At 50.0% G+C, this 23,798-nt stretch overlaps 1 protein-coding gene across 7 annotated transcripts; it reads left to right on the top strand.

Annotated features, from left to right (window-relative positions):
* The first annotated feature begins 610 nt into the window (after positions 1 to 610).
* Positions 611 to 23,492, top strand: SGK2 (serum/glucocorticoid regulated kinase 2). Of its 7 annotated transcripts, none has more exons than XM_019458446.2 (15): positions 611 to 783; positions 5,724 to 5,968; positions 7,175 to 7,234; positions 7,746 to 7,795; positions 8,324 to 8,381; positions 8,584 to 8,667; positions 9,580 to 9,708; positions 10,767 to 10,879; positions 11,179 to 11,215; positions 12,209 to 12,295; positions 14,880 to 14,975; positions 15,870 to 16,025; positions 18,022 to 18,111; positions 21,795 to 21,994; positions 23,098 to 23,492. In XM_019458446.2, the coding sequence occupies exons 3-14, from the start codon at positions 7,199 to 7,201 to the stop codon at positions 21,957 to 21,959; spliced, it is 1,101 nt and encodes a 366-aa protein (XP_019313991.1). In that variant the 5' UTR covers positions 611 to 783; positions 5,724 to 5,968; positions 7,175 to 7,198; the 3' UTR covers positions 21,960 to 21,994; positions 23,098 to 23,492. The 7 variants fall into 7 exon arrangements, 6 of the variants coding, with proteins under 6 accessions (XP_019313991.1, XP_019313990.1, XP_019313989.1 ...); XM_019458444.2 differs by having other exon boundaries at positions 612 to 783; positions 5,802 to 5,968; positions 9,577 to 9,708; XM_019458442.2 differs by having other exon boundaries at positions 612 to 783; positions 9,577 to 9,708.
* The last annotated feature ends 306 nt before the right edge of the window (positions 23,493 to 23,798 follow it).

Genomic DNA, 23,798 nt, shown 5'->3' with positions numbered 1-23,798 from the left:
GGCTCAGCTCGGCTGCAGTTCTCTTCCCAGGACGGTTCCCCAAGCGGTGCCAGAGCAGGTGAGCTCTGGGCAGCAGACTTTGGCTCAGCATGAGGGTGTGCCAGAGTCTTCAGGCAATGAGGCTGGCTCAGGACGGAATGAGCCGTCCATCCCCAGAGGTGTCTGGGGACGGGCTAACTGCAGAGGCTGGTGGTCCCCTTCCAGGAAGGGGTGGAGAGGACAGTTGTGTGAGACAAGCCCTTTCAATGGCCAGTCCTCCAGGCACTAAGGGAAAGGGGATGTGATTTAGCTGGTGGAGTCAGGGAAGGTTATGTGGGAGACTAGCATTTGGGCTGAACCTGGGGGCCATTTCAGAGAACGCAAATGTGACCATGTGGCAAGGGACCTCAGAGACCCTCCCTGTGAGGCAGGACACGCAGGATCCTCATCAATCCACATGAGGCTCAGGGAGCTGGTCACTCGCCCAAGGTCACACAACTTGAATTGTGCAGTAGCTCTTAAAAGTTCAGAGGGTCCCTGGGGCAGGGCCTGTCTAGAAGCCAGTGGGTACAGCTGGGCATCTTGATTCAGGTCCAGAGTTAATTAGTAACTGAAAGGCCCTGCAGCCAGCTCCCCGCTGGTTTGGGAGCCAAGCGAGTGGGTGACAGGTCGCTCCCGGCTGGGAAGGTTGTCCGGCAAGTCAGGACTGGGTTTCAGGTCAGAGGGACCATGCCGAGAGACAGGAGGACAGAGCTGTGCCCAGGACTGCTCCCCAGGACCTGAGCTTGGACCCAGAGTTTTCAGGTGAGAGGCTCAGGCATGAGCAGGACCCCTGCCTGCCAGCCTGCTGGGCTGCCAAGCTGACACACGAGGTACCTGGCTCCTTTCCTTTCTGGCTACCAGTTTCCTCCCTTTCCTTCCTAACACCGTCTTTCCTAATTCCCTTCCTTCCTTTTTCTTTCCTAACTGTCCCTGCCTTCCTCTCTTCTCTCCTAATTTCCTTCCTTCCTAGCTTCTTCTCCCCTCTCTCCTTTCCTTCCTTCCCTCTCAACTACCTCTCTGCCTCCTGGGCCACCCGATTTCCTTTCTTCCTAACTAATCCCTTATACCCTCACTTCCTTCCCTCTAACTCCATGCCTTCCTCTTCTAAATTCCTAACTTCTTCCTGAAATTCCAGGACACAGGCTTTGGAGTCAGACTACTTAGGCTCAAATTCCAGTTAGATCCTTTACTAGCTAGGGGTCTTGATCAAGCCACTTCACCTCTCCATGCCTCAGTTTCCTCCTCCTCAAAACAGGGATAATGATGGTTTCTAATCCCTGGTGCTGTGGGAACAAAATAAGACCAAGCTGGCACTTGGTTGCACTGTTATTGGTATGTCATTGGTATGCACTGGGCAGACGGGCATGTAAATGAATAAATTCCAGCAGAATGAAGACAAGTGTAATAACAGCAGTGGGCCCAAAGAAGGGGACAAGAGTTTATGGGATCGGGGCCAGCGGATGATCTGGCAAGACTTTTGGGGAAAGCATATGAGGCTGAATGCAAAGGGCTAGCTGAGAAGACCAGAACGGTCAAAGCAGTGCACCAAGGACAGGGAACTGTGTGACCCCCACCCTCACTGTGTCCAGCAGGCCCAAGGACGAGTGAGCAGGTCCATGAGCTGGTGGGACAGAGGCATGCAAGTCTAGGCTGGGGCACTTAGAAGGAAGGGGCGGGCTTGTGGGGCTCAGGGAGGGACTTGGGCCACATGCTGGGAGTTCCCAGGGGTCTCTATAGGTCTGAATAGTCAGGAGAAGATATTGATGCCCAGCCTCTGGCCAGACAATCAGAAGACTATGCTGCAGGAGTGAAAGCAGCCATAGGCTGAGAGCTGCACAGGTGTGAGTACCAGTCAAGGCAATGGGAGTGTGGTGGGAAGTGCACATGTCAGAGTTCTCCCCAGGCCTTAGTGCCGCAATATTAAGTGAACAGCAACACCTTGAGACATTTTACACAAAGGTACAAATACAAAAATTAGCCTAACCCACTGTCCCCTTGGGTCACAACCCTCTAGCCTTTTTTGGTGGCTACGCACAAATGTATCTGCGCATACATGTCTTTCTTTTCTTTTTTTTTTTAATTTTTTTAATGTTCATTTATTCTTGAGAGAGAGACAGACAGACAGACAGAACACAAGCAGGGGAGGGAAAGAGAGAGAGGGAGACACAGAATCCAAAGTAGGCTCCAGGCTCTGAGCTGTCAGCACAGAGCCCAACACGAGGCTCAAACCCATGAACCACGAGATCATGACCTGAGCCAAAATAGACGCTCAACCCGCTGAGCCACCCAGGTGCCCCACATTCTTATACAGCTAGTATCCCTGATATACCTATCATTTTGAAAAGTCCTTTTTTGCTTGACATTGTATGACACACATATTCCCGTTTTGATTTACAAAGCCTTAGCTATTATTTTTCAATTGGGTACTTTTCCACCTTATGTATGTACTATAATCGATCTTATCAGCTCGTTCCTGATTCATTAGTCAAATACATACTGAGCTCCGATCATATTGCTGGTCCTTATCTAGGTGCTGTGGATTCAACAGTGAACAAGAAAGGTCTTTGCCCTCACAGAGCCAATGTTCTAGTTTAAGACGGAAAACAAAGAGTTGATGATAAGGTGTCAGTGTGGTACGTGTTATAAAATAAAACACAAAGCAGAAAAAGTGGATCAAGAGTGGGTGGGAGTAGGGTTGTACAGTGACCAGCCATCCTGGTTTGCCCCAGAGCTGTACTAACTTTAGCATTGAGAGTCTCATATCCCAGGAAACCCTTAGTCCCAGACAAACCAGGGTATTCAGTCACTCATAATCTCAGAAAAGGCCTGAGAGGTGACATTTGAGCAGAGGCCTCTGGGATATTAGTGGAAGCCTAGCCATGCAGAAGTCTGGGGGAAAAGCATTCTAGACAGAGTGGAAAGTAAATGCCAGGGGCAGGAGGCCAGAGGGCACTCTGTGTGTTTGAGTGACAGCAAGAAAGCCAGAGAGGCTGGAGTGTAGTGACAGGGAGAGCATGGGAACCAAGGTGGAGAGGGTGATAGGAGCTAGGTCTCATGGAATCTTGCAGACCATGGTAGACTTTGGATTTTAATCCTAGGTGTGACCGGAAGCAACCAGAGTTTTTGAGCAGCCAGCTCATGTGATCCACTTAGATTTTTTTTTTTTTTAAGTGGCTCTCTGGAGTTGGGTGGAGAAAGATTGTAGAGGGTAAAGATAAACGTCAGGAGACAGTAGGAAGCTATTGCAATAGTCCACGCCAAGTGGTGACCGTGGCTCAGACAGGGAGGTTGCAGCAGAACTGGCGAGTAGCAGTGCCTTCTGGATTTAATTTGAAGGTAGAGTCTCATGGGGATTCATGGTGGACTGGAGGTGGGTGAGGGTGCCATATTTCTAAATTGAACTCCAAGTTGCCAGCTTGAACTTTTGAGCAGGTGGTAGATGGAAGACTGACAGAGGATCAGGGTGGGGCCGAGTGGAAGGGATGTGAGCCAGGACTCTTGTTTTGGATGTGTTACGAGTGAGGTGCCTCCAAGGACCCAACTAGTGAGCTGCTGAGGGAGCAGTTAGAGATATAAACCCAGATTTAGTGCAGGAGAGAGTCGGAACTAGGGAGACAAGTTTGGGAATTGTCGAGTGTATAGCTGGTACTTAAAGCCATGAAACTGGTTGTGATTGACTCAGAAACAAGTATAGATAGAGATCTGGGGACTATGGGGATAGGCCAGTGGCAGAAGAGGAGACAAATCCAGCAGAAGAGATGGAGAAAGAGGTGAGGTGGAAGGAAAACCAGGTGATCCCAAAGCCAAGTGGGAAGACCGGTGTGCCACCACTGGCTCTGGAATGCGGGGGTCACGGGCCCGCTGCTTTGGTGGAGTGCTGGGATTAAAGCCTCTTTGGGGGGCGCCTGGGTGGCTCAGTCGGTTGAGCATCCGACTTCAGCTCAGGTCACGATCTCGCGGTCCGTGAGTTCGAGCCCCGCGTCGGGCTCTGGGCTGATGGCTCAGAGCCTGGAGCCTGCTTCCTATTCTGTGTCTCTCTCTCTGCCCCTCCCCCATTCATGCTCTGTCTCTCTCTGTCTCAAAAATAAATAAATGTTAAAAAAAAAAAATTAAAAAAAAAAAAAAGCCTCTTTGGAATGGGTTCAAGAGAGAAAAGAAGGAGTGTAAACTGAGTCCAGACAGCTCTTTCGAGGAATTTAACTGGAAAGGAGAACAGAGAAGCAGAACTGCGTCTGGAGAGGGACGTAAGGTCAAGAGAGGGAGTTTTACAGCCAGCGGGTCTTCTGACGTGCTCTGAGCCGGGCATTTCAGTTATGATTATGGTCACTATTCTTCTCCTGTTCTAAAACAGTGCTGCTGAATAAAGGCCTCATCAGTGTCTTGTTACTGAGAAGAAGTGTCCTTGTTCTGGTTATGTGTTTTGTCAACATGACATCCTACCCATCTGTGTATTGGTTCAACATTTCTGTGTGGTTGAAAGATGGAAGACTCTGATATTGCTCACTCTGGCTTTCTTTGCTGCCACCCTCAGGTCCCCTGCTCTTCGGAGCCCAGAGAGAACCGCCGAGGCCATTGGGCTCAGGTCCCTTTCTGTCCAACCTTCTTAGCCCCAGCCTATGGATCCCTCCACTGTGGTGAATCGCAGAGGCTTAAGTGTAGCATATGGTTGTCACACAGAAAGTTCCGGAAAGGCAGGGTCTGGGTCAGGCCCTGTCAACTCTTTCATTCCTCAGAACAACCCTCAGGATCTCCTGGGGAGAGGAAGGGACCCCACGAGTACCTAATGACTGCACCATGCAGCCGGGCCTTCACGAGCCAGGGTGCTGACTGGGACCCTGCTTCCTATCGCTCACAAAGCTGGAGAGCTCTGGGCTGACCTGACCTGCCCTGGAGACAGTAGGCCAGAGTCCTGGAGCAGCCAGCAAGGAAGGGCCCAAATGGCCAAGTGTTCGGCAAAGACCAAGGCCAGCTGCACTGAGCTAGATACCTATGCTCTGAAATATCTGTAGATTCTCAGGAGGCAAAGAGCTCTCAGTTGCCATGACTGAGGTCTCTGGAACCTTATGATGGCCTGTCTACACCAGGCCTGGGTAGGCCCCAGGGAGCATGTCTTCTTACAGACAAGTCCCCTACATAAACACACACACACACACACACACACACACACTCACTCACTAATATAAACCAATACGAACAGACACACAATAACCTATAAATACACATGTGGTTACACATGCAGTCATACACATGCATTGACACCTATACTCATCTGCAGACACACACACAGACTCACACTCACACACATACATACAACACATCAACATATATAAAGATACACACTGACACCGACATGTTGACTCACTACACAGAAGCCCATCGATACACACACAGAGAACACAGTTACAGATGCACAGACACACTGACAAGATTAAATACACGGTCACATTGATGCACACTAATAAGCAGAACACATGCAGTAGTCTACACATAGACTCAGACACACTAACACAAAAGCCTTCACGTGCAGGGACACGCAGACACACCAGACACACTGAAGCACATCGATGCATGAAACACCTGTACACACACTCACACACACCACACACACAGCCTGACCCCCACACAAACGCATTCTAAAAAGCCCCAAGCGTCAGCAGGGCATTCCTACAGCTGTTGCCCACCCCCTTCCACCCACCCTCCAGGGGGAGGCGATGTCCCTGAGGGAACAGAGGTCTCTGGTCTCATCTTAAGCACTGCTGGATCCCATGTGACATCAACAGCCCTCTGCTGCTGCTGGGAGTTCTGAGCTGGGCGCTGGGGCAGGGCCGGCGCCAGGCACAGACACTTCGGCCCTTGTTGGGAGAACAGAGAGAGGCTCTCTTGTCCACTGCCTGTCCTCCGGCTCCAACTGCTGGTTCCCTCCGGGGCCTCTCCTCAGGCTGTGCAGGTACGTGGGGCTGGAGAGGACAGGGCCTGGCAAAGGGGCCTACAAGGGTCAGCCCAGGACAGGGTGTGGCGGTGTGGTGGGCCCCCTGGGGGAGCCCGAACCCTGGGGCACTGGCTGAAGCCAGGCTACGTTTCTCAGGCAGTTCTCCGGCTTGTTCTCTCAGGGCTCCACAAGGTTGGGCCTCTTGGAGCAGCCTGGGGTGGGCGATTCCCTCCTTTCCCCTGTTGTCACTTCATCAGCTCCCAAGAAGGCCATGGGGTGATTGCTGTAGGATCCTGCCTTGTAAAGATGGGTGGTTTCTACCCAGAGAGGCTAAGCTGCAGCCCAGGCCCCACAGTGGGTCAAGGCTGGGGTCTTGGGATATACAGTACCGGGCAGCTTCCATGAGCCTCTAGGTTCTTGGCCTTGGCCTTCCAAACAGGGGTGAGTCTGTGGGGCGCTGGGCATCCTGAGCCAGGGCCTGGGCACACCAGCCTCCTTCACCCTGCCGGCCAGGGGGCAGGAAAACACTGTGCTCCTAGCTGCCTAGACCAGGTGGTCACACTCTTCACTATTTGATTTCAAACAGACACTAGCCAGGCTTGGGTCTCTTCATAGCTCGGGCCCAAAGCTCCCAGGGCAGCTGGCATTCCAGGGGCATTAGGTAGAAGTCCTTGTGGCAGGGAGATAATAGTCAATATGACACAGATCCCAGATCAGGGTGTCCACAGGAATTTGGGGTCACAACATGCCTGTCTGGGAGCCTGGGGAGCCCAGCCTGCCCCTCACAAACTGTGTAGCCCCAGGCGAACCCCTTTCTAGACCTCAGGTTCCCCACCTGTGAAAGGGGGGCAAGGGTTGGGACTTTATGCTCTGCAAGGGTCCTTCCAGCCCTGGCCATCCTAGATTTCTGAATCTGCCCTGGCTCACAGGGATCTTACTGTCCTGGCTGTCCCCAGCCCTTGAAAAGATTCAGCTTGGGAGGGATACCCTGGGCCATTCTCCCTGGCTCTCTCTTGAGATGTTTGATTAGAGATGCTGGGTCCAGGGCACCTCAGTTCTTTTCCCATGCAGGGGGCACTGGCCTCCGGTAGGTGATGCTCAGACTATGGCAGGTGCACAGGGCCAGGGAGGGGTGGACAGTGCAGCGGTGCCTGAAACTCTAGACAGGTCATGCTCCTTCCCCAACAACAGCTCTCTCATTCCTGGTCCCCCTTGTGCCCCCAGAACCCACCTGATCACGGTTACAGAATGGACTCTAGCCCGGCGGGCAGCCCCAGTCCTCAGGTGAGTGAGTCTTGGTTCCCCCACCCACCACCAGGGGGCTCACTTCTTCCCACACTGGAGGAAGCCTGAGGACGCACAGGCTAGCCTGGTGGGCCAACACAGAGCAGGACTGGGGGGCCGACAGGGGTCTCTGTGAGCTCATGCAAATGGGCTAATTTGCAGGGCAAGTAGGGCGTAGAGTTGGGCAAGAGATTCAAGAAGAAGATGGGATACACAATTGGCCCTGAAGACCCCTGGATTCTAATGCCAGTGGAGCTGCCTGTAAGTCCTTGGATGGCTTTTCTCAGGGTCTCAGTTTCCTCACCCTCATAATTGGCACAATAGTCAGCAGCCTCCCAAGGCTGTTAGGAGGAGCAGGTGAGATGGGGGATAGATTGGTAGACGAGTGGAAAGAAGGAAGGAAGCAGGCCTGTAGAGAAGGGAGCAGGGCCTAGGCCAGAGGAACGGGAGGTGCAGAGGATCCTAACACAGTCCCTGATGATCTTAATAACTTTTCTGTAAATATCTTTAGCCCTCAAGGGCCAATGGGAACGTCAACCTGGGGCCTTCAGCCAACCCAAAGTAAGTTCTGGTCTCTCAAGCAACTTTCTTCCTCCTTGGCTCTCCTCGTACCTGGCTCCCTTCTCCTTGAGAATAAAATCCATGTTCTCTGGTCTATTGCCAAGACCCTCTGCCATCTGGGACCCAGGACTGTCCCCCTGCTTTATCTCCCACTACTTCCCAAGCCTTTGCCCATGATGAGCCCTGTGCCTGAAATGCACCCCAAAGTCTGCATTGTTAGCAGCTCCCCACCCTTCAGGCCCTTCTCGGGCTTTGGAGGCCAGATCCCTTGTCTTCTATACAGTTGTGTCTGGTTTTCTCCCCAACTCGCCTGTTGGTTGCTTGACTGGATCCCCAGGGGCAGGGGCCTGTCCTCGAAGTCCTCTTGGCTGGGAGATCATGGCATGCTTCAGTGGTGAGGAGGCTTGTCTCTTGGAAAGAGCCCTCTGTTCCCCAGCTTCAAAGTTAAAAAGAAGCCTGGATATGATCTCAGGAGCCAGGTTTCCCAAATTCACAAACACTGACCCGTGTTCTTTTCCCCTCCCCCAGTGCCCGGCCCACCGACTTTGACTTCCTGAAAGTCATTGGCAAAGGGAGCTATGGCAAGGTGAGTGACACAGTGAGGCTGGGAGGCCTGGGTCTTCCCTTCCCTGACCTCCTCCACCCTCTGCCTGTCACTTGCATGTGCAAAGAGGGAGCTCACAGCCTGCAGAATCATGGACGTGGGGCCAGAACTGGGGGCTCCTGAGAAATAAGAAGTTCAGAGGAGTAGGTCCCCTGTGGGGCCTTGCATTTGTGCTTCTGCTCAGGTGCTACTGGCCAAGCGCAAGTCTGACGGGATGTTCTACGCAGTGAAGGTGCTGCAGAAAAAGTCCATCTTACAGAAGAAAGAGGTATCCAAGCTTGCACACGGGCATTTCCCCTCCTGCTTCTTGTTCCCAGGCTAAGGTGGTTTCCCAGGCTCTTGGGTGCCAACTCTGAAGGACCCATGGAGCTGGGTGCAGCGGTGGTCATCGCAGGGGGCAGCCAGGTGGTGCTGAGGGCACTGACCTTTCTCAAGGAGGGCAAGCCAATCGACTCACCCATAGGACCTTCAGAAGGAAGGTCCCAGCCCTCTGCCTTTGCCTGGGGAATTCGGGGCTCCGTGGCAGTCCTCCGCCCTGTCTAGTTGCCAGTCTCCCTATCTGTGCAGTGTTGGGGGCACACTTGATACCCTCCAAAGGCCCCTCAAAGCCACAGCCATCCTGGAGTTCTAGATGCTTCAGCTGACTTGAGTCTCTTTAATGCCAACCCCATGAGGGGGATAGAACAGGCCCTGAGAGAGGCTTGAATATCAATCAGAGGACTTGGGCAAGGAAATTAATGATAACAAGGACATCAAGAGGGCAGATGGGGGAAGTCTTTGCGAAGGAGGTGGCCTGGCAGCTGGCCTTGAACGTAGGATTCTGATGGTCTGAAAAGAGGACGTCCAGGCAGGGAAAACAGCATGAACAAAAGCATGAACGTAGTAATCACATACACTTTCCTTATCACCCAGAGGAGGGCAGCAGGGGTTTCTGACCCCTGGGGCTGGAGCTGTACCTACGTGCTGTGGCTGGGAATGAGGCTGATCCGTTTAGAATCCTGGCTAGTAGGCAAGGAGCCTGGCTCTGAGGGGAATAAGGAACCACAGCCGTTATTTGAGTAGGGGCATGAGAAGGCCCTGGGCCCAGCAACCCCCACCAGTGAGACAGTGTGGGCAGTGCCAGGGTAGAAGGGGTTGTGCTGGGTTGTGACATGGGCCCCTGTCTATGACCCCACAGCAGAACCACATCATGGCGGAGCGCAGTGTGCTTCTGAAGAGCGTGCAGCACCCCTTCCTTGTGGGCCTACGCTACTCCTTCCAGACGCCCGAGAAGCTTTACTTTGTGCTCGACTATGTCAACGGGGGAGAGGTGGGTGGGCCCACAGGGAGCCTCCCCTGGGCTGGCTCTGACATGCCCATTGTGTATCAGGTTCTGGAATTATCTCACCTCATCCTTACAACAGACCCATTTTGTAGCTGAAGAAACCGAGGCTTGGGAGGTAACTCACTTGCTCAAGGCCACCCAGCCTGCTGTACCTAGCAGAGCCAGGATTTGAATGCAAGTCTGTCTGGCTCCCAGCCATGAGCATTTCTTGACTGCCCCACGCAAAGCTGCCTAGACACTCTTCAGGGCACCTGGGCAAAGTCAGTGTTAGTGGAACTCTGTGGTCAAGATTTCCAGTGTCCCCATTTTATACCACAGGCCACTGGGTGGGGGTGGTCCCTGTGGTAAATTGAGACCTGAGGTCACCTGGTGACCCGGAAGCACAGCTGGGATAAACTGGGCTCCATCCTGGACTTCACTCTGTCTCTCTGAGCAAGTGACCCCAGATGTTGTCTGTGTGACCTCATGACTTTTGGCCTGATACCAAAGAGGAGAGTTTTTGCTTTGCATCCCTGAGTCCCCTGGTGCAGCTAAGGCCTTTCTAGGCCAGCAAAACAGACCAAAGCAATTGGCCCATGGACAGATGTAGGCTGGGCTCAGTTTGACAGCTATAATAATCTTACTGCCCAGGTGGGAGGAAAAACACATCTTTGAATGACCCAGGTTCAAATGGCAGCTCTGTCAGTTATGAGCTACATGACCTTGGACAAGTCACCTGGCCCCTCCCACTTTCCTCTTTGGTGAAACTGGCATCATATTTGATACCTGGAAGGTAGTCATGAGGATTAAATGAGATAAGAGTTGTGAAGGGTCTGGCTTGGAGCCTGGAACCCAGTACCTGTCAATCCATGTGAATTAGTCTCTCCTGCTGACCCTTTGGACACACACAACTAGGGTCTGGGGTGGGGGCCAGCATGCTCTTTTTCATCTGAGTACATTGCAGCTCACAGAGGGGGTGACTTGGCCAGCTGCCCCCCACCCTGCACTCTAGGAGCTGGAGCCCCCCACCTAGAGACCTTCTCATGCACCTCCTCCCCCTCCAGCTCTTCTTCCACCTGCAGCGGGAGCGCCGGTTCCTGGAGCCCCGGGCCCGGTTCTACGCCGCCGAAGTGGCCAGCGCCATTGGCTACCTGCACTCCCTCAACATCATTTACAGGTGAGGCCTGCCTGTGGCTCAGAGCCAGGCCTGGGCTGTCTGATGCAAATGCCAGGGGTTGTGTGGACCCCTAGGTCCCGATTAAACGCCAGTGAACTTGGTCCTCTGTCTAAGGAGGATGGTTCAGCAGTGGGAGTAGGGATCCTCCTTTCTAGGATCAAGTGCCCATTCTCCTTGGTCTCCCCCTCTACATGTTTGAGAGCCTCCGTGAATAGTCCTCCCACCAGGACTCTAGAGGCCCAACTCTCCTCACTAAGTGGTTGAGACATTACAGTGCTCTTTCCTCTTGTTTTCTGTAGGGACCTGAAACCAGAGAACATTCTCTTGGACTGCCAGGTTGGTGTATGTGTGTGTGCATAGGTGCACATGTGTGCTATGTGCTTACAAGTGTGCATGCATGCATTGTACGTGTGTGCATATGGGTAGGGATGCATTCAAGTATGTGTGCATGTGTACCCATGTGCGTGCACACGCATGTAAGTGCACATCGCATGCGCATGTGCATGTGTGTGTATATGAGGTCTGTATGAGCAAGGGTGGAGCCAAGTGGAGGCTCTTGGATTTTGTAGTCTCTCCATGTCCTAGACTGGGTTCCCTGGAAACAGATGGAGTGTTGAATGCAGATGGTTACTGGGGAATGCTCTAAGAGATTCGGTTTTAAGGGGGTGAGGAGGCAAGATTGGATAGAGGTGGAAGCCCACCTGCATTGTGGTTGCAGATGAGGAGGCCTCAGATGATCTTACAGGGGTGGCGAGGGCCCCAGCTGGGACAACTCTTTGGAACTGTTCCAAATTAAGGCGAGGAGGCTGGGCTTTTGTGTCCCTGCATTGACCTGTCATTGGGTGTGGATTGCCCCTTGGGAGGGGCATAACTTTGAGAGAAGGCAGTGTCCCACCAGTCGGGGACGGGGGGAGGGGATGGGCATGACAGTCCCTAAAGACGGGATCTGAGCAGAGTCCCATGCTACCCACTGTCTCCATACCCTCCACTAGCCACTCTTCTGCCCAGCTGCCCAGTTACTTTCTGAGTCTCCAGCCCTCTGTCAGGGCAGCTGCCACCACCAGACCCCTCCAGCAAGGACATTCATGGGGCTGCCATTGTTGTAGAGCACGGCTGAGTCTGTGATAAACTGGGAGCAGACAGTGGAATGCTATCTCCCCACCTTGCCCCTTGTATTGCTCCTGGCATCCAGTGGAACATATAGCCAGTGCCAGAGGCATAAGTCTCCGTAGCTGCTGGCCTGGGGTATACTACCTGGGCTTTGGGGTTAGGCCTGACCATACCTTGAGCTTAGACCACTCTCCTGCCCCTGCCCCCCCTCCCCTGCAGGGACATGTGGTACTGACGGATTTTGGCCTCTGCAAGGAGGGTGTAGAGCCCGAGGAGACCACATCCACGTTCTGTGGCACCCCCGAGGTAAGCCAAACCTTGTAGGGGAGGTCAGAGGTCAAGTCATAAGTGGTTGAGCCTCAACTCCTGCTTAGAACCAACAGGTTACACTGGGCAGGGGCGGAAGAATGCTCACGCCTTTCACCCAAGCCCTTGCCCTGATCTGGCTGTGCACTCTGCCTTGGTTTCCTCATCTGTGTAACGGCAGCACCAGCTCAGGGGCCTGCTGGGCCCCGGCCAGCAGGTGGTGAAGCTCTGTAGCAATGCAGACCTATAGAAATAGAAATAGCCATGCAAACCATATAGTCAATGTAAAGTTTTCCAGTAGCCACATTAAAAAAGTAAAAAGAAGGGCACCTGGGTGGCTCAGTCGGTTAAGTGTCCAACTCTTGATCGCGGCTCAGGTCATGATCTCACAGTTCATGGTATTGAGCTCCGCATCGGGCTCTGTGCTGACAGCATGGAGCCTACTTGGGATTCTCTCCCTCCCTCTCTCTTTGCCCCTTCCCCACTTGTGTGTGCTCTCACACCCTCTCTCTCTCTCTAAAAAAAAATAAACATTTAAAAAAAATATATACAAAATATTGTCATTTTAACATACAATCAATATAAAATTGTTGAGATCATTTATTCCTTTTTTCTAACTAAGTCTTTGAAATCCAGAGCGTATTTTACACTTTCAGTCCACCTCAGCTAAAATCAGCCTCATTTCAAGTGTTCGGGAGCCACATGTAATAAGTGGCTGCCGTATGGGACAGCACTGCCCCACAGGGTGAGGGCCGTGTGGAGCAGGAGGGCTCGGCCTGACAGTTAAGATCAGGACTTGGGAGTGTAAGACACTGGTCTGTCTCCCTCTGCCAGCCACCAAGAACCTGGAGGGCTCAGATTTGTGGGTCTCAGCAGTAGCTCCTACATGTGTATCTGTCCTGCCAAGGCCTCCCTGTAGCCTTGGGGTTAAAATCTTTCCTTGAACTCCCACCCTTGGACCTGGGATGCAGAGGACTTCCCAGCTGACAGATATCTGGGTGGGGGCTAGAAGGCAGAGGCCGCAGGGCAGAAGCTCCTCCTGATGGGACATGGGACAAGACTTTAGCGGCTCTATTGTTCTCCATATGCTTGAACATCTGGATCTCAGATGTCAGCTGGGCTTCCTCCATTTGGTTTTGGGACAGCTGATGGACAGGTGACTACTCCGAGCAGGAGCCATTGTCTGTGTTTGTATATGGTAGGATGTCTTCTGGACAGAGCTGGTGTCCCAAAGCCTGACAGCCCAGCCATCCCTTCCTTGGACATTGTCAGCGGCAAGGAGCAGGGCATATGACACCCTGGCTTGTGCAGGAGACATGTGGCCCCAACATGTCATCTCTTCCATAACTCAGCCCCTGCTGTGATGCCAGAAAGCATAGACAAGAGTAACGATAGTTGCGACCACTGTTTAAGGCCTACACGTGTACCATATTCCACACAGATTAGCACATAACCTTAAAAGAGAGATCCTGGAACCCCATTTTATGGAGGAGGAAATCAAGGTTCTAGTAGATTAAATGAGCCCTATATAGGGCTCAGGTCTGTGTAACTTCCTGCCCTTCCCAGACCCACACAGTCTCTCAAAATGGCTTTGTCTGTTGCTGTCCCTTCCTCATGGCAGAGACGTCAGGCTAAGAGGTCGCCAAGCCCTTGGGTTTGGCAGAAAACACTGTCATGCCTCAGGTCCTCTTCTTGTTGGAAGGCACAGCTCTGTGACATACATTCGTCTGTCAATATGAACTCAAGTGTCACCTTTTCTTTCCCGATTCCTGTCCATCTCTCTGTTACTACGGTTTCCAGTACAAGCACATGCCATGTTTACTAACGCTTTACCATTAGTCTCCACAATGCACTGTGAGTACTCACAGGGCTTTCCTATTCCCAGGACACCGATTGGATGCTCTGCACAAATTAGATAAAGGCACCCCCTTGGGCAGATTCACTAGAAAAAGTTACCCCATTAAATATTAATAAAGTTGCCAGATATAGCCCTATACTAGGGTTATGGCTTGGTGAGTTGATCACAGCCAGGCTTGCATCCCCCTGTCTCCTTTTGGCTAGTACTTTTGTATGTTGCACAACATATACAACTGTACAATGCAGTCCTGCCTGATCTTCCCTATGTCCCCAGCACGTTGGCAAAGGGTCATACACAGAGTAAGCCTTTGACAAATGGATGCTGAATGAACATATGCACACAACCAGGTGAATATCACAGCAGGAGCAACCCTTAGTGATCTTTTCTTCCCAGTGCCTTGTTTACAAATGGGGAGTCTGAGGGGCCCCTGAGTGGCTCAGTGGGTTAAGCATCCTACTTCAGCTCAGGTAGTGATCTCATGGCTTGTGAGTTCGAGGCCCACATCAGGCTCTGTGCTGACCACTGAGAGCCTGGAGCCTGCTTTGGATTCTGTCTCCCCCTCTCTCTGCCCTTCCCCTGCTTGTGCTGCATCTCTCTCTCTCTCTCTCTCTCTCTCTCTCTCAAAAAGAAATAAACATATAAAAAAAATTTTTTTTAAATAAAAATAAAACAAATGGGGAGACTGAGGCCGAGTGTCTTTAGATAACGTATGTTTCTTCTCAATAGTACTTGGCTCCAGAAGTGCTCCGTAAAGAGCCTTATGACCGGGCGGTGGACTGGTGGTGCTTGGGGGCAGTTCTCTACGAGATGCTGCAAGGCCTGGTGAGTAGGGTGTAAACATCTGCAAGGGACCTGTGGCTCGGTCCCTTGGGGGTGGATCTCTGCCTTGTGTAGCCATTCAGGCTCCTCAAGGAACCGAAAGGGCGCTCGCTCTCTACTCCAAGCTAAAAAAGATGATGTGAGGATTATGTATATTTTTCAGTAATGTTAGTTCAGCGCTTGACAACACACACTCTTTGGCACCTTGAAACAGCCTTTGGAGGCTGCCACTATAGGAAATGGAGCTGTTCTTATGTACAGAGAGGGAAACAGGCCCAGAAAGATCCCAAGGATGGTAGTTTGTGGAGCCAGCCCTGGGCCCCATCCTAAGCTGCCTGCTTAGTTGGAGGCTTGGGTAGACTCACCCCAGCGCAGGCATTGCTCCGGCGGCTTTGTCAACAGAGCACGGGGGATGTGAAAGAGCAGGCTCTGTGGCGTCAGGACAAAGAAGGGCCAGTGGAGGAGGTGGGGGTGGAGAGCACCAGGAAAGAGTGGGCTCTGGGCACATTTTGGGGCTGGCTCTTTTCCTGGCCATGTGGCTTGATCTCTCTGAGCCTTGTGTTCTCATCAACAAATTGCTGCTTGCCTTCAGAGACGGCTGTGAGGGGTGGGCCGGAATGACAAGGGGGGAAGTGTTAACTTTGCAAAGTGCAGAGTTGGTGCACAAGAGGGGGTAAGAGAGGTGGGATGGGGCAGGCTCTTGGGAGGTCCCTTCTCAGCCTTCCCAGCAGCCAGAAGCCCAGAGGTCTCTGTCTCTCTCCGATCTGCCATGTGAGCCATTGCGCAACACGCGGTCTGGCTAAATCTTTCCATTATCTGGCTTTGCTCCAACTCTCCCTGAGACCTCCCCCCGCTTTGGCATGGATGAGCCTCCAGCTTCTCTCTCTCTCTCACCAGCCACCCTTCTACAGCCAAGACGTGTCCCAGATGTATGAGAATATTCTGTACCAGCCGCTACAGATCCCGGGGGGCCAGACGGTGGCTGCCTGCGACCTCCTGCAAGGCCTTCTCCACAAGGACCAGAGGCAGCGGCTGGGCTCCAAATCAGACTTTGTAGGTGAACTGCCAGTGGACCACTGGCCCCTGACAGGGCACTCAGCATCCTGCAGAAGCAGCTGAGAAGCACAGTGATGTGCATCCAGCTGCCCTCTAAAACCAGGCACTGCTAACTGCTTCCTCTGGAAATTCACAGCTGCTGCTGCTTAATTACTTCCTTTAGTTTGGTTCTTTTATTCAGCCAATGTTTACTGAGCACCTACTATGCACCAGACATCAAGCTAGGTGCTAGGGATTCAATGGGCTGGGTCCTTGGCTTTATTAAGTTGGGGGGGGGGGCAGACAACAAACATCATGGTGTATAATTATTGTGGAGTGTGACAAGTACCAGGAAGTAAATGAAGCAAGATAGACGATAATGAGAGGGAGTGAATTCACACTGGCATGGTGAGGGAGGTCCACTCTGAGGAGGTAACAATTAAGTTGAGACTTGAAGGATGAGAGAAACCACTCATGCAGAGAGCTGAGAGGAGGCATCCCAGACACAGGGCACAGCATGTGCAAAGGTCCTGTGGCAGAAACAAGAAGCATAGTACACTTTAGGGGATTTTGAATAGGGGTGTGGTAAGACCCAATTTCAGTTTTAAGAAATTCCTCTGGCTTCTGTGCAGAGAGAGGACTGGACTTGTTTTGTGCCAGTGCCAGGCTGGGCACTCAGGATATAGAGATGAATAATTTGTCCATTCCTGCAATGAGTTCATGATTTTTTTTCATTAAAGTAGCACTTAAAAAATAATCTTACATTCTCGAGTCAACCAAAGACTGTTTGAATTTATAAGAGGAAGACCACAGTGCATTTCTCCCTGGAAGTTTGCTTTCTCTTTCTGGCAGAGTGGTTGCGATGCAGAGACTATGAAACAGACTACCTGGGTTCAGATCCCTCCTCCACCTTACTAGTCCTTACTGGTTGTAGAGCCTTGGGCAAACTTCTCTTTTTAAGCCTCAGTTTCCCCACTGGCAATAATGGCACCTAGCTCATACCTGCTACAAAGATTACATGAATTAATATATACAAAGCACTTAGGCCAGTGCCTGGCACATAGTGCTTTTTAAGCATTTGTACCCCCACATGCCAGATGCTGTGAAGCGTAACAATTTTTAGGGCATTTGTCTACCCATCCCTAGCCAGCTTAAAGAGGGAGACTTTCATGAACACTGTTCCCCTTCTTCCAGGTGGAAATTTGCATCTTAAAAAATATGTATGATTTTTCAAATAAGGTGTATATTCACATAGATCATAATTCAAAGGATATTCAGAAAAAGTTCCTCTAGTGACTCAGTTCCTTAGTTTAAAGGCAACCAGTGTTATCTGTTTCTTGGGTACTCAGTATATCATGGATCTGGCTTTTTAACAAGTCCACAGGGTGGGGAGGGTGTGATGTAGGGAGCTGGAGAATCATTCCTTGCAAAACACAGATCCAGAGAGGGTCCTGCTGGGATAGGAGGCACTTGATGCTGACATTGGCTTAGATTAGGAAAGAAGTAGTGATTCATGCCCAAGGCTGAGTCTTAAATTCTGGGTCTCCGGGAAACTGTAGCTTTTCTTGGGGCTTTACTTCCTTAACCTTCCTTACTGACTTGATGTAATCTTTTCCTTTGGTTTGTATTCTAGAAGAATCAAGATGCACTGAGGCAGGTGGGTGGGGTTGCGAGAGCCCCTGGGAACCCCAAGGGCAGGTCCTGCTATCTTATTCATGGACATACCTCCAAAGCATACCATGGTGCTGGCACAGAGTAGGTGCTCAGTAAATAATTGTGAATAAACAAATGCTCTGGGGGAGAAGGGTTTGGGTTCTAGATGAGAGAAGAGGCCTGGCTACAAAACACCCCTTTGTCCCAGGAAACCAGCTGGAAGTGTAGGTTACTTTCCCAGTAAAGGTTTTATGGCTTGACAGCCAGCTGCCAGTAGAGTTGGAGATCTGGGACATGGGGGTGGGTGGTGGAGAGGGGTGGGGTGCTATGGGGAACTCTGATCAGCACCTTCTTCCTGCAGCTTGAGATAAAGAACCATGTATTCTTCAGCCCCATAAACTGGGATGACCTGTACCACAAGAGGCTGACTCCACCCTTCAACCCAAATGTGGTAAGAGGTCACCATGTCCCAGATTCTGGATTCCCAGGGCTAATGGGAGCTTGGAGGGTATCTGGACCAACCCTCTTTCTACAGGTGGTAAAACCAAGGGCCCAAGAGGCTCAATGATATGTCTGAGACCACATGGTGAATTAGAGGCAGAACTGGTTCCAAAACTCAGAAGTCCCGACTTCCAGCCCAGCTCTGTGTGATGAGCCACACAGCCTTCCTTCATTTTCAACACCAATAACCCTCATTGCTGTTTAAAGCACTCTCTGGGGGCACCTGACTGGCTCAGTAGAAGAGAGTGTGACTCTTGATCTCAGGGTTGTAGGTTCAAGCCCCATGCTGGGTGTAGAGATTACTTAAAAATAAAATCTCAGGGTGCCTGGGTGGCTCAGTCCATTAAGCATCTGACTCTTGATAGCTCAGGTCATGATCTCACCGTCGTGAGATTGAGCCCTGTGTTGGGCTCCGCGCTGACAGCGTGGAGCCTGCTTGGATTTCTCCCTCCCCCCCCGCCCCTCCCCCACTCTGAAAATAAATAAATAAAACTTTTTTTTTTTTTTTTAAATCTAGATGACCTTGGGCTTGGTGATCACCTTTTATTTTTTTACATTTTATTTATTTTTGATAGAGACAGAGCACAAGTGGGCGAGGGGCAGAGAGAGAAGGAGACACAGAATCGGAAGCAGGCTCCAGGCTCTGAGCCGTCAGCACAGAGCCCGATGCGGGGCTCGAACCCACAAACCGCGAGATCATGACCCGGGCCGAAGTCAGCCACTTAACCAACTGAGCCACCCAGGCGCCCCAATAAAACATTTTTTAAACCTCAAAAAGAAAGAAAGAAAGAAAGTGGTCTATCACATAGCACACCCAGACAGAACCAAGCCCTATAAAAATGTCTTTTTCTGTCTTTAACCTTTTTTCTCCTGATAATAAAAATGACATGTATTTATTGTAGCAAATATATAAAACAGAGTTTAAGGCAACAGGGAGGAAAAGCTTATTATCTCACTGCCCGAGAGAAACTGCTGCTGACGTGTTCCCTACGGTCTTTTTCTGTGTTTCTTACACAGGTCATACTTTATACATAGAGGTATCTTCTCCCCTTCCTTTTTCTTTTCTGCTAAAAACTATGTCATTATTTCCCCAAATCATGTAAAACTTTTATAAGTATCATTTTAAATGGCTACATAATATTTAAACCCTATGTTGGTAAGTAACATAATCTATTCAACCATGCTCCTAACGGTGAGCTTTATGTTACTACCATTCTTTCTTTATCATAATGTACTGATGAACACCTTTAAGTGTGTATCTTTAAAAAATTTTTTTTAATATTTATTTTTGAGAGAGAGAGAGAGAGAGAGAGCATGAGTGGGGGAGGGGCAGAGAGAGAGGGAGAATCCAAAACATTGCATTGGGGCAGAATCCAAAACAGGCTCCAGGCTCTGAGCTGTCAGCACAGAGCCCAATGCAGGGCTCAAACCCACGAACCATGAGATCATGACCTGAGCCGAAGTCAGATGCTTAACTCACTGAGCCATGCAGGTGCCTCTTTAAGCATGTATCTTTGCTCAGAGTGCTGATTATTCCCTTAAGATGGATTTCAGATGGGGAATTGCCAGGTCAAAGTATGTGAACACTTTAAGGCTTTTTTTTTTTTTTTTTAAAGTAATCTCTACACCCAACATGGGGCTTGAACTTACAACCCCAAGATCAAGAGTCAACACTCCACAGACTGAGCCAGCCAGGAGCCCTTTGGTTCTTGATTCATAACTGTTTAGGCTCTTGATTCCTACTGCTTTAACTGTGTGGTGGGGAGGAGAATCAGCTTCCTGCCAGCAGCGTCTGCTGGAGAATTCTTGTCTGTCTCTGCAACATGTGCAGTTCATTGTTTTTAACTTCGCAAATTTGTTAAGTAAAAAATGGTATCTCATATTGTTTTAACTTATATTTCTTTGATTTATAGTGAATGCAGTTAGTGTTTGAATGTTAATTAGCAGTGGTAGTATGCATGAAAGGAGCCTCATTTGAAGCGGACATTGGAGGGTCTCTCAGCCACCTGCGGTGTCCAATAGGGTCAAGCCCTTTCCATCCATGTAGTTTGCATATGTCAACACTGCAGTGTGAACTCGCTATTTACACCTGGCCTTTCGTCAATTACCCGCTCACAAACGTATCTTTGAGCTCCAGATTCTTGACAGTGCTTGTCAGATAGGTTACGCTCAGTCCAGGTACCTGAAAAATTTCTTTATCTGGGAATGTAAAAAAGACCCAGAGGATAATATTGAACATACACCCTGGAGAGAGACCAATATAAAAAATACTGGACAGGGAGGCAACAGAATGCAGTGAATAGACTTTAAAGTAAGACACGCTGGGTGTGGATTCCTGGTTCTGCCACCTACCCACCTCTGTGAGGACTTGGATAAGTATCTTTAGCATCGATATCATTTGTAGAAAACAGATAATGTCTGTCTTGTCTAGGACCACACAGCTAACAAGAGCCAGGGCCAGGATCTACACTCTGGTCTTGGAACTCTCAGCCCTGAACTGAGACCGCTGTGCCTGGTCGCCTTTTAAAGAAGCTGGAAATCATGGTCTATTTGGTTCTGCAACCTAAGGCTTGCACACTCAAGCACATACGTACACCCTTCCACCTGTTCACCTGCTTACTTCGGAAAACCCAGGTGGCCTAGCATTCTCCACAGACTGTACCTTCTTCACAAAGAGACTAATTTGGTTAGCTCATGCTGCATAACAAGTCACCCCCAAACTACGTGACTTAAAACAACAATTTTGTATTTTGCCCCAATTCTCTGGGTTGGTTGGGTGAGTTTTTTTGGCCTGGGCCAGGCCAGCTAGTCTCTGCTGCTCTCTCTCATGTCAGTGGTTTAGAGGTGCCTCACTCAAATGCCTGGGAGTTGGCCAGAAGCTGGGGAGACTGGGTTCTCCTTCTAAGGCCTCTCGTAGTCCAGCAGCCTGGCCTGGGTTTGTTCAGGAGGTGGCCCGGGGTTCCAAGTGCTGCAAGAGAGAACAACTCCTAATGTGCATCTTTCAAACCATTGCTTGAACCACATCTGGTAACAGATTGCCCCAAACAAGTCACATGGCTAACCCATATTATAAGTATGGAGAGATGGACTCTACCTCTGGATGGCAAATGCAGGATTTGTGACCATTTCTACAATCTCATACACAGGTCTTCCTCCAAAACGGTGAAAGCAGCCAGTCACTCTCTACCATATTACCCTATTCTATCTTCTTCATAAGGCCTGTCAACAACCCAGATTGTCTATTTGTCTATTTGTGTACATGCTTATTATCAATCCTCCTACCCTCTGCATAATATAGGCTCCATGAGAGCCGGGGCCCACTCTATTTTGTTCCTCTGTGTCCCCAGTGCCATGAATAGTGGCTGATAGACAGTCAGTAAGTGTATGTTGACTAGACTTGTCTGAGGGTTGATGTGAAGCAGGCAGGGTGCCAGGAGGTTAGAGGAATTGATATGTGGTTAGTGGACCATGTGGAATAAAATGATTAATGTAAACACATGGGTAAGTGATAGCTAAAGGTGGGTGTCCACAAGGCATTCGGAGGGGAGGCCTAACATCGCTCTCAGGGCTCGTGGGTTCCTTTGGCGGCTCTGACCCTAGTGTTCCCATCTCACCATTGGTTTATATTCACAGGCAGGACCTGCTGACTTGAAACACTTTGACCCAGAGTTCACCCAGGAAGTTGTGTCAAAGTCCATTGGCTGCACTCCCGACACTGTGGCCAGCAGCTCTGGGGCCTCAAGTGCATTCCTGGGATTTTCCTATGCACCGGAGGATGATGCCATCTTGGACTACTAGAAGAGAAGCACTCGTGTAACCACTGAAGACAGCTGGTATCCCTAAGGACTTGCCTTCCTTACCTTCAGCTACTAGTAACAGAGACTCAAAGTAACAATGGCTTAAATAAGGTTACATATATGTTTCCAGCATATGAATGAGGAATGTTGTTAGGTAGTCCAAGGCTGCTGGTTCGACAGGTCATCAGATACTAAGAGGCTTTCTGTATCTCTTCTCTGCCATCCTTGGCAATTGGCTTCCAGTATCAGGATTGCTGCATTGATACAAAGTGGTTACTGGAGCTCTAGCCACTGCTTCTGTGTCCTGGGCAGGGAAAAAGGAGGCAAGGAGAGAAGAGCAAAACAGCACCTTTAGGGAGCTTCCCCAGAAGCCCCAACCAATGGCTTTGGCTCATTAGCCACCCACTCCTACTTGTAATGGAGGCTGGGATATGTGGTTTATTAGCTGGGTACATTACTACCCCTAAAAACATAGGGCTCTGATACTAAGGGAGAAGGGAGAAATGTTCAGTAGGCAACCAGGATCTCTCTACCAAAGGACCTCTTGGTGTTTGGATCTTTAACTCAACGTGTAAAATGACAGAAATGTAATAAGCCTATAGGCGATCACCCAACATGCTCTTATTTTTCTCTTTTGATGGTATCTTTCTTTGTTGTGGATGGTATTGGACATTTATTATTAGGTTTGTCTGCCTGGCATCTGAACCCTTTCCTATATTCAGGGAATGTCCTAGCTAATAAGCCTTTATGAGGGGGCAATAATTACCTCTACTTACAGTAGCTGAAAATGCTAGATACTGACTGTCCCAGCCTCCTCTGCTGCTGGGGCCACGCATGTGGCCCAGGGATGCACCTGTGCCAGAGTTTGACTCAAGGGAGGGACTAGAAGCTTTTATGTGGTAGCTACGGCAACAGTACTCACAAAACTGAGTAGGATGGATCATGCTGCCTTATTTCAGTGGCAAAGTAGTCTTCCCTGCTCCCGCTCCCAAACCTGTGTTTCATCGGCTGTTTCAGGGTAGGCTTACTAGGTTTTTGGCTTGTGGACAAGGAGACAACTTTAACATCAGTGTGTGCTGGCAGTTTTATTGTCTTTTCCTGTTAATCTCACTCTTGCTCTTCCATTTGTGTTTGTCCAGCTCCCTGCCCCAGGAATAATGGGGGATGAAGCTGGAAGATCATGGAAAACACACCTACGACACCAACACAGACCTACTGGAGATCTAAGCTGGGTCAGGAAGAGTTACCATTACCCTTTGGCATGTGCTGAGAACTCTGAAACACTGTGATTTGATTTCCATCATAGCAGTATCTGTTATTTGACAAGTGTGTGGAACAAGATGTGGGAGTGGCCAAAATTTCCCCAACTTCCCAAAGCAAAAAGCAACAGAGTGTAATTGTTGGAAACATGATAGTACTGTCACAAGTATACAACCCACTATGGGTTGTGAAACACATAATGGTTCCATGTGTTCTAAGACTGTAAAATCACAAAATTTTCACCAAGACAGAAAATAAAAATGTAGAAAAACTATGATATTGATCATACTTCTCCTATGTTTTTTGAGCACATTCTGATCTTTACATGCATTATCTACAATCCTCACAAGAAACCAGCATTTAGAAATTATTAACCTCACTTTTCAGATAAATATTCACTGAGAGATTAAGCAACTTGCCCAAGGTCACCCAGCTGGTACAAGGCACAGCCAGAGCTGAACTTGGTGGCTGCTGCTTTTAAAACCCATGCTCTTCTACAGCCTCCATCAGTGGGAGAAATGCTCTGAGCAGGTACTCCTTTGGTTTTATAGGAAACACTGACTGCACATCAGGCAGAGAA

The sequence above is a fragment of the Panthera pardus genome, unplaced genomic scaffold (assembly GCF_024362965.1).
Source record: "Panthera pardus isolate Hobbes unplaced genomic scaffold, ASM2436296v1 HiC_scaffold_25, whole genome shotgun sequence".
In the NCBI taxonomy this organism is placed as follows: domain Eukaryota; kingdom Metazoa; phylum Chordata; class Mammalia; order Carnivora; family Felidae; genus Panthera; species Panthera pardus.
This window is presented reverse-complemented; position numbering and strand designations above follow the sequence as displayed.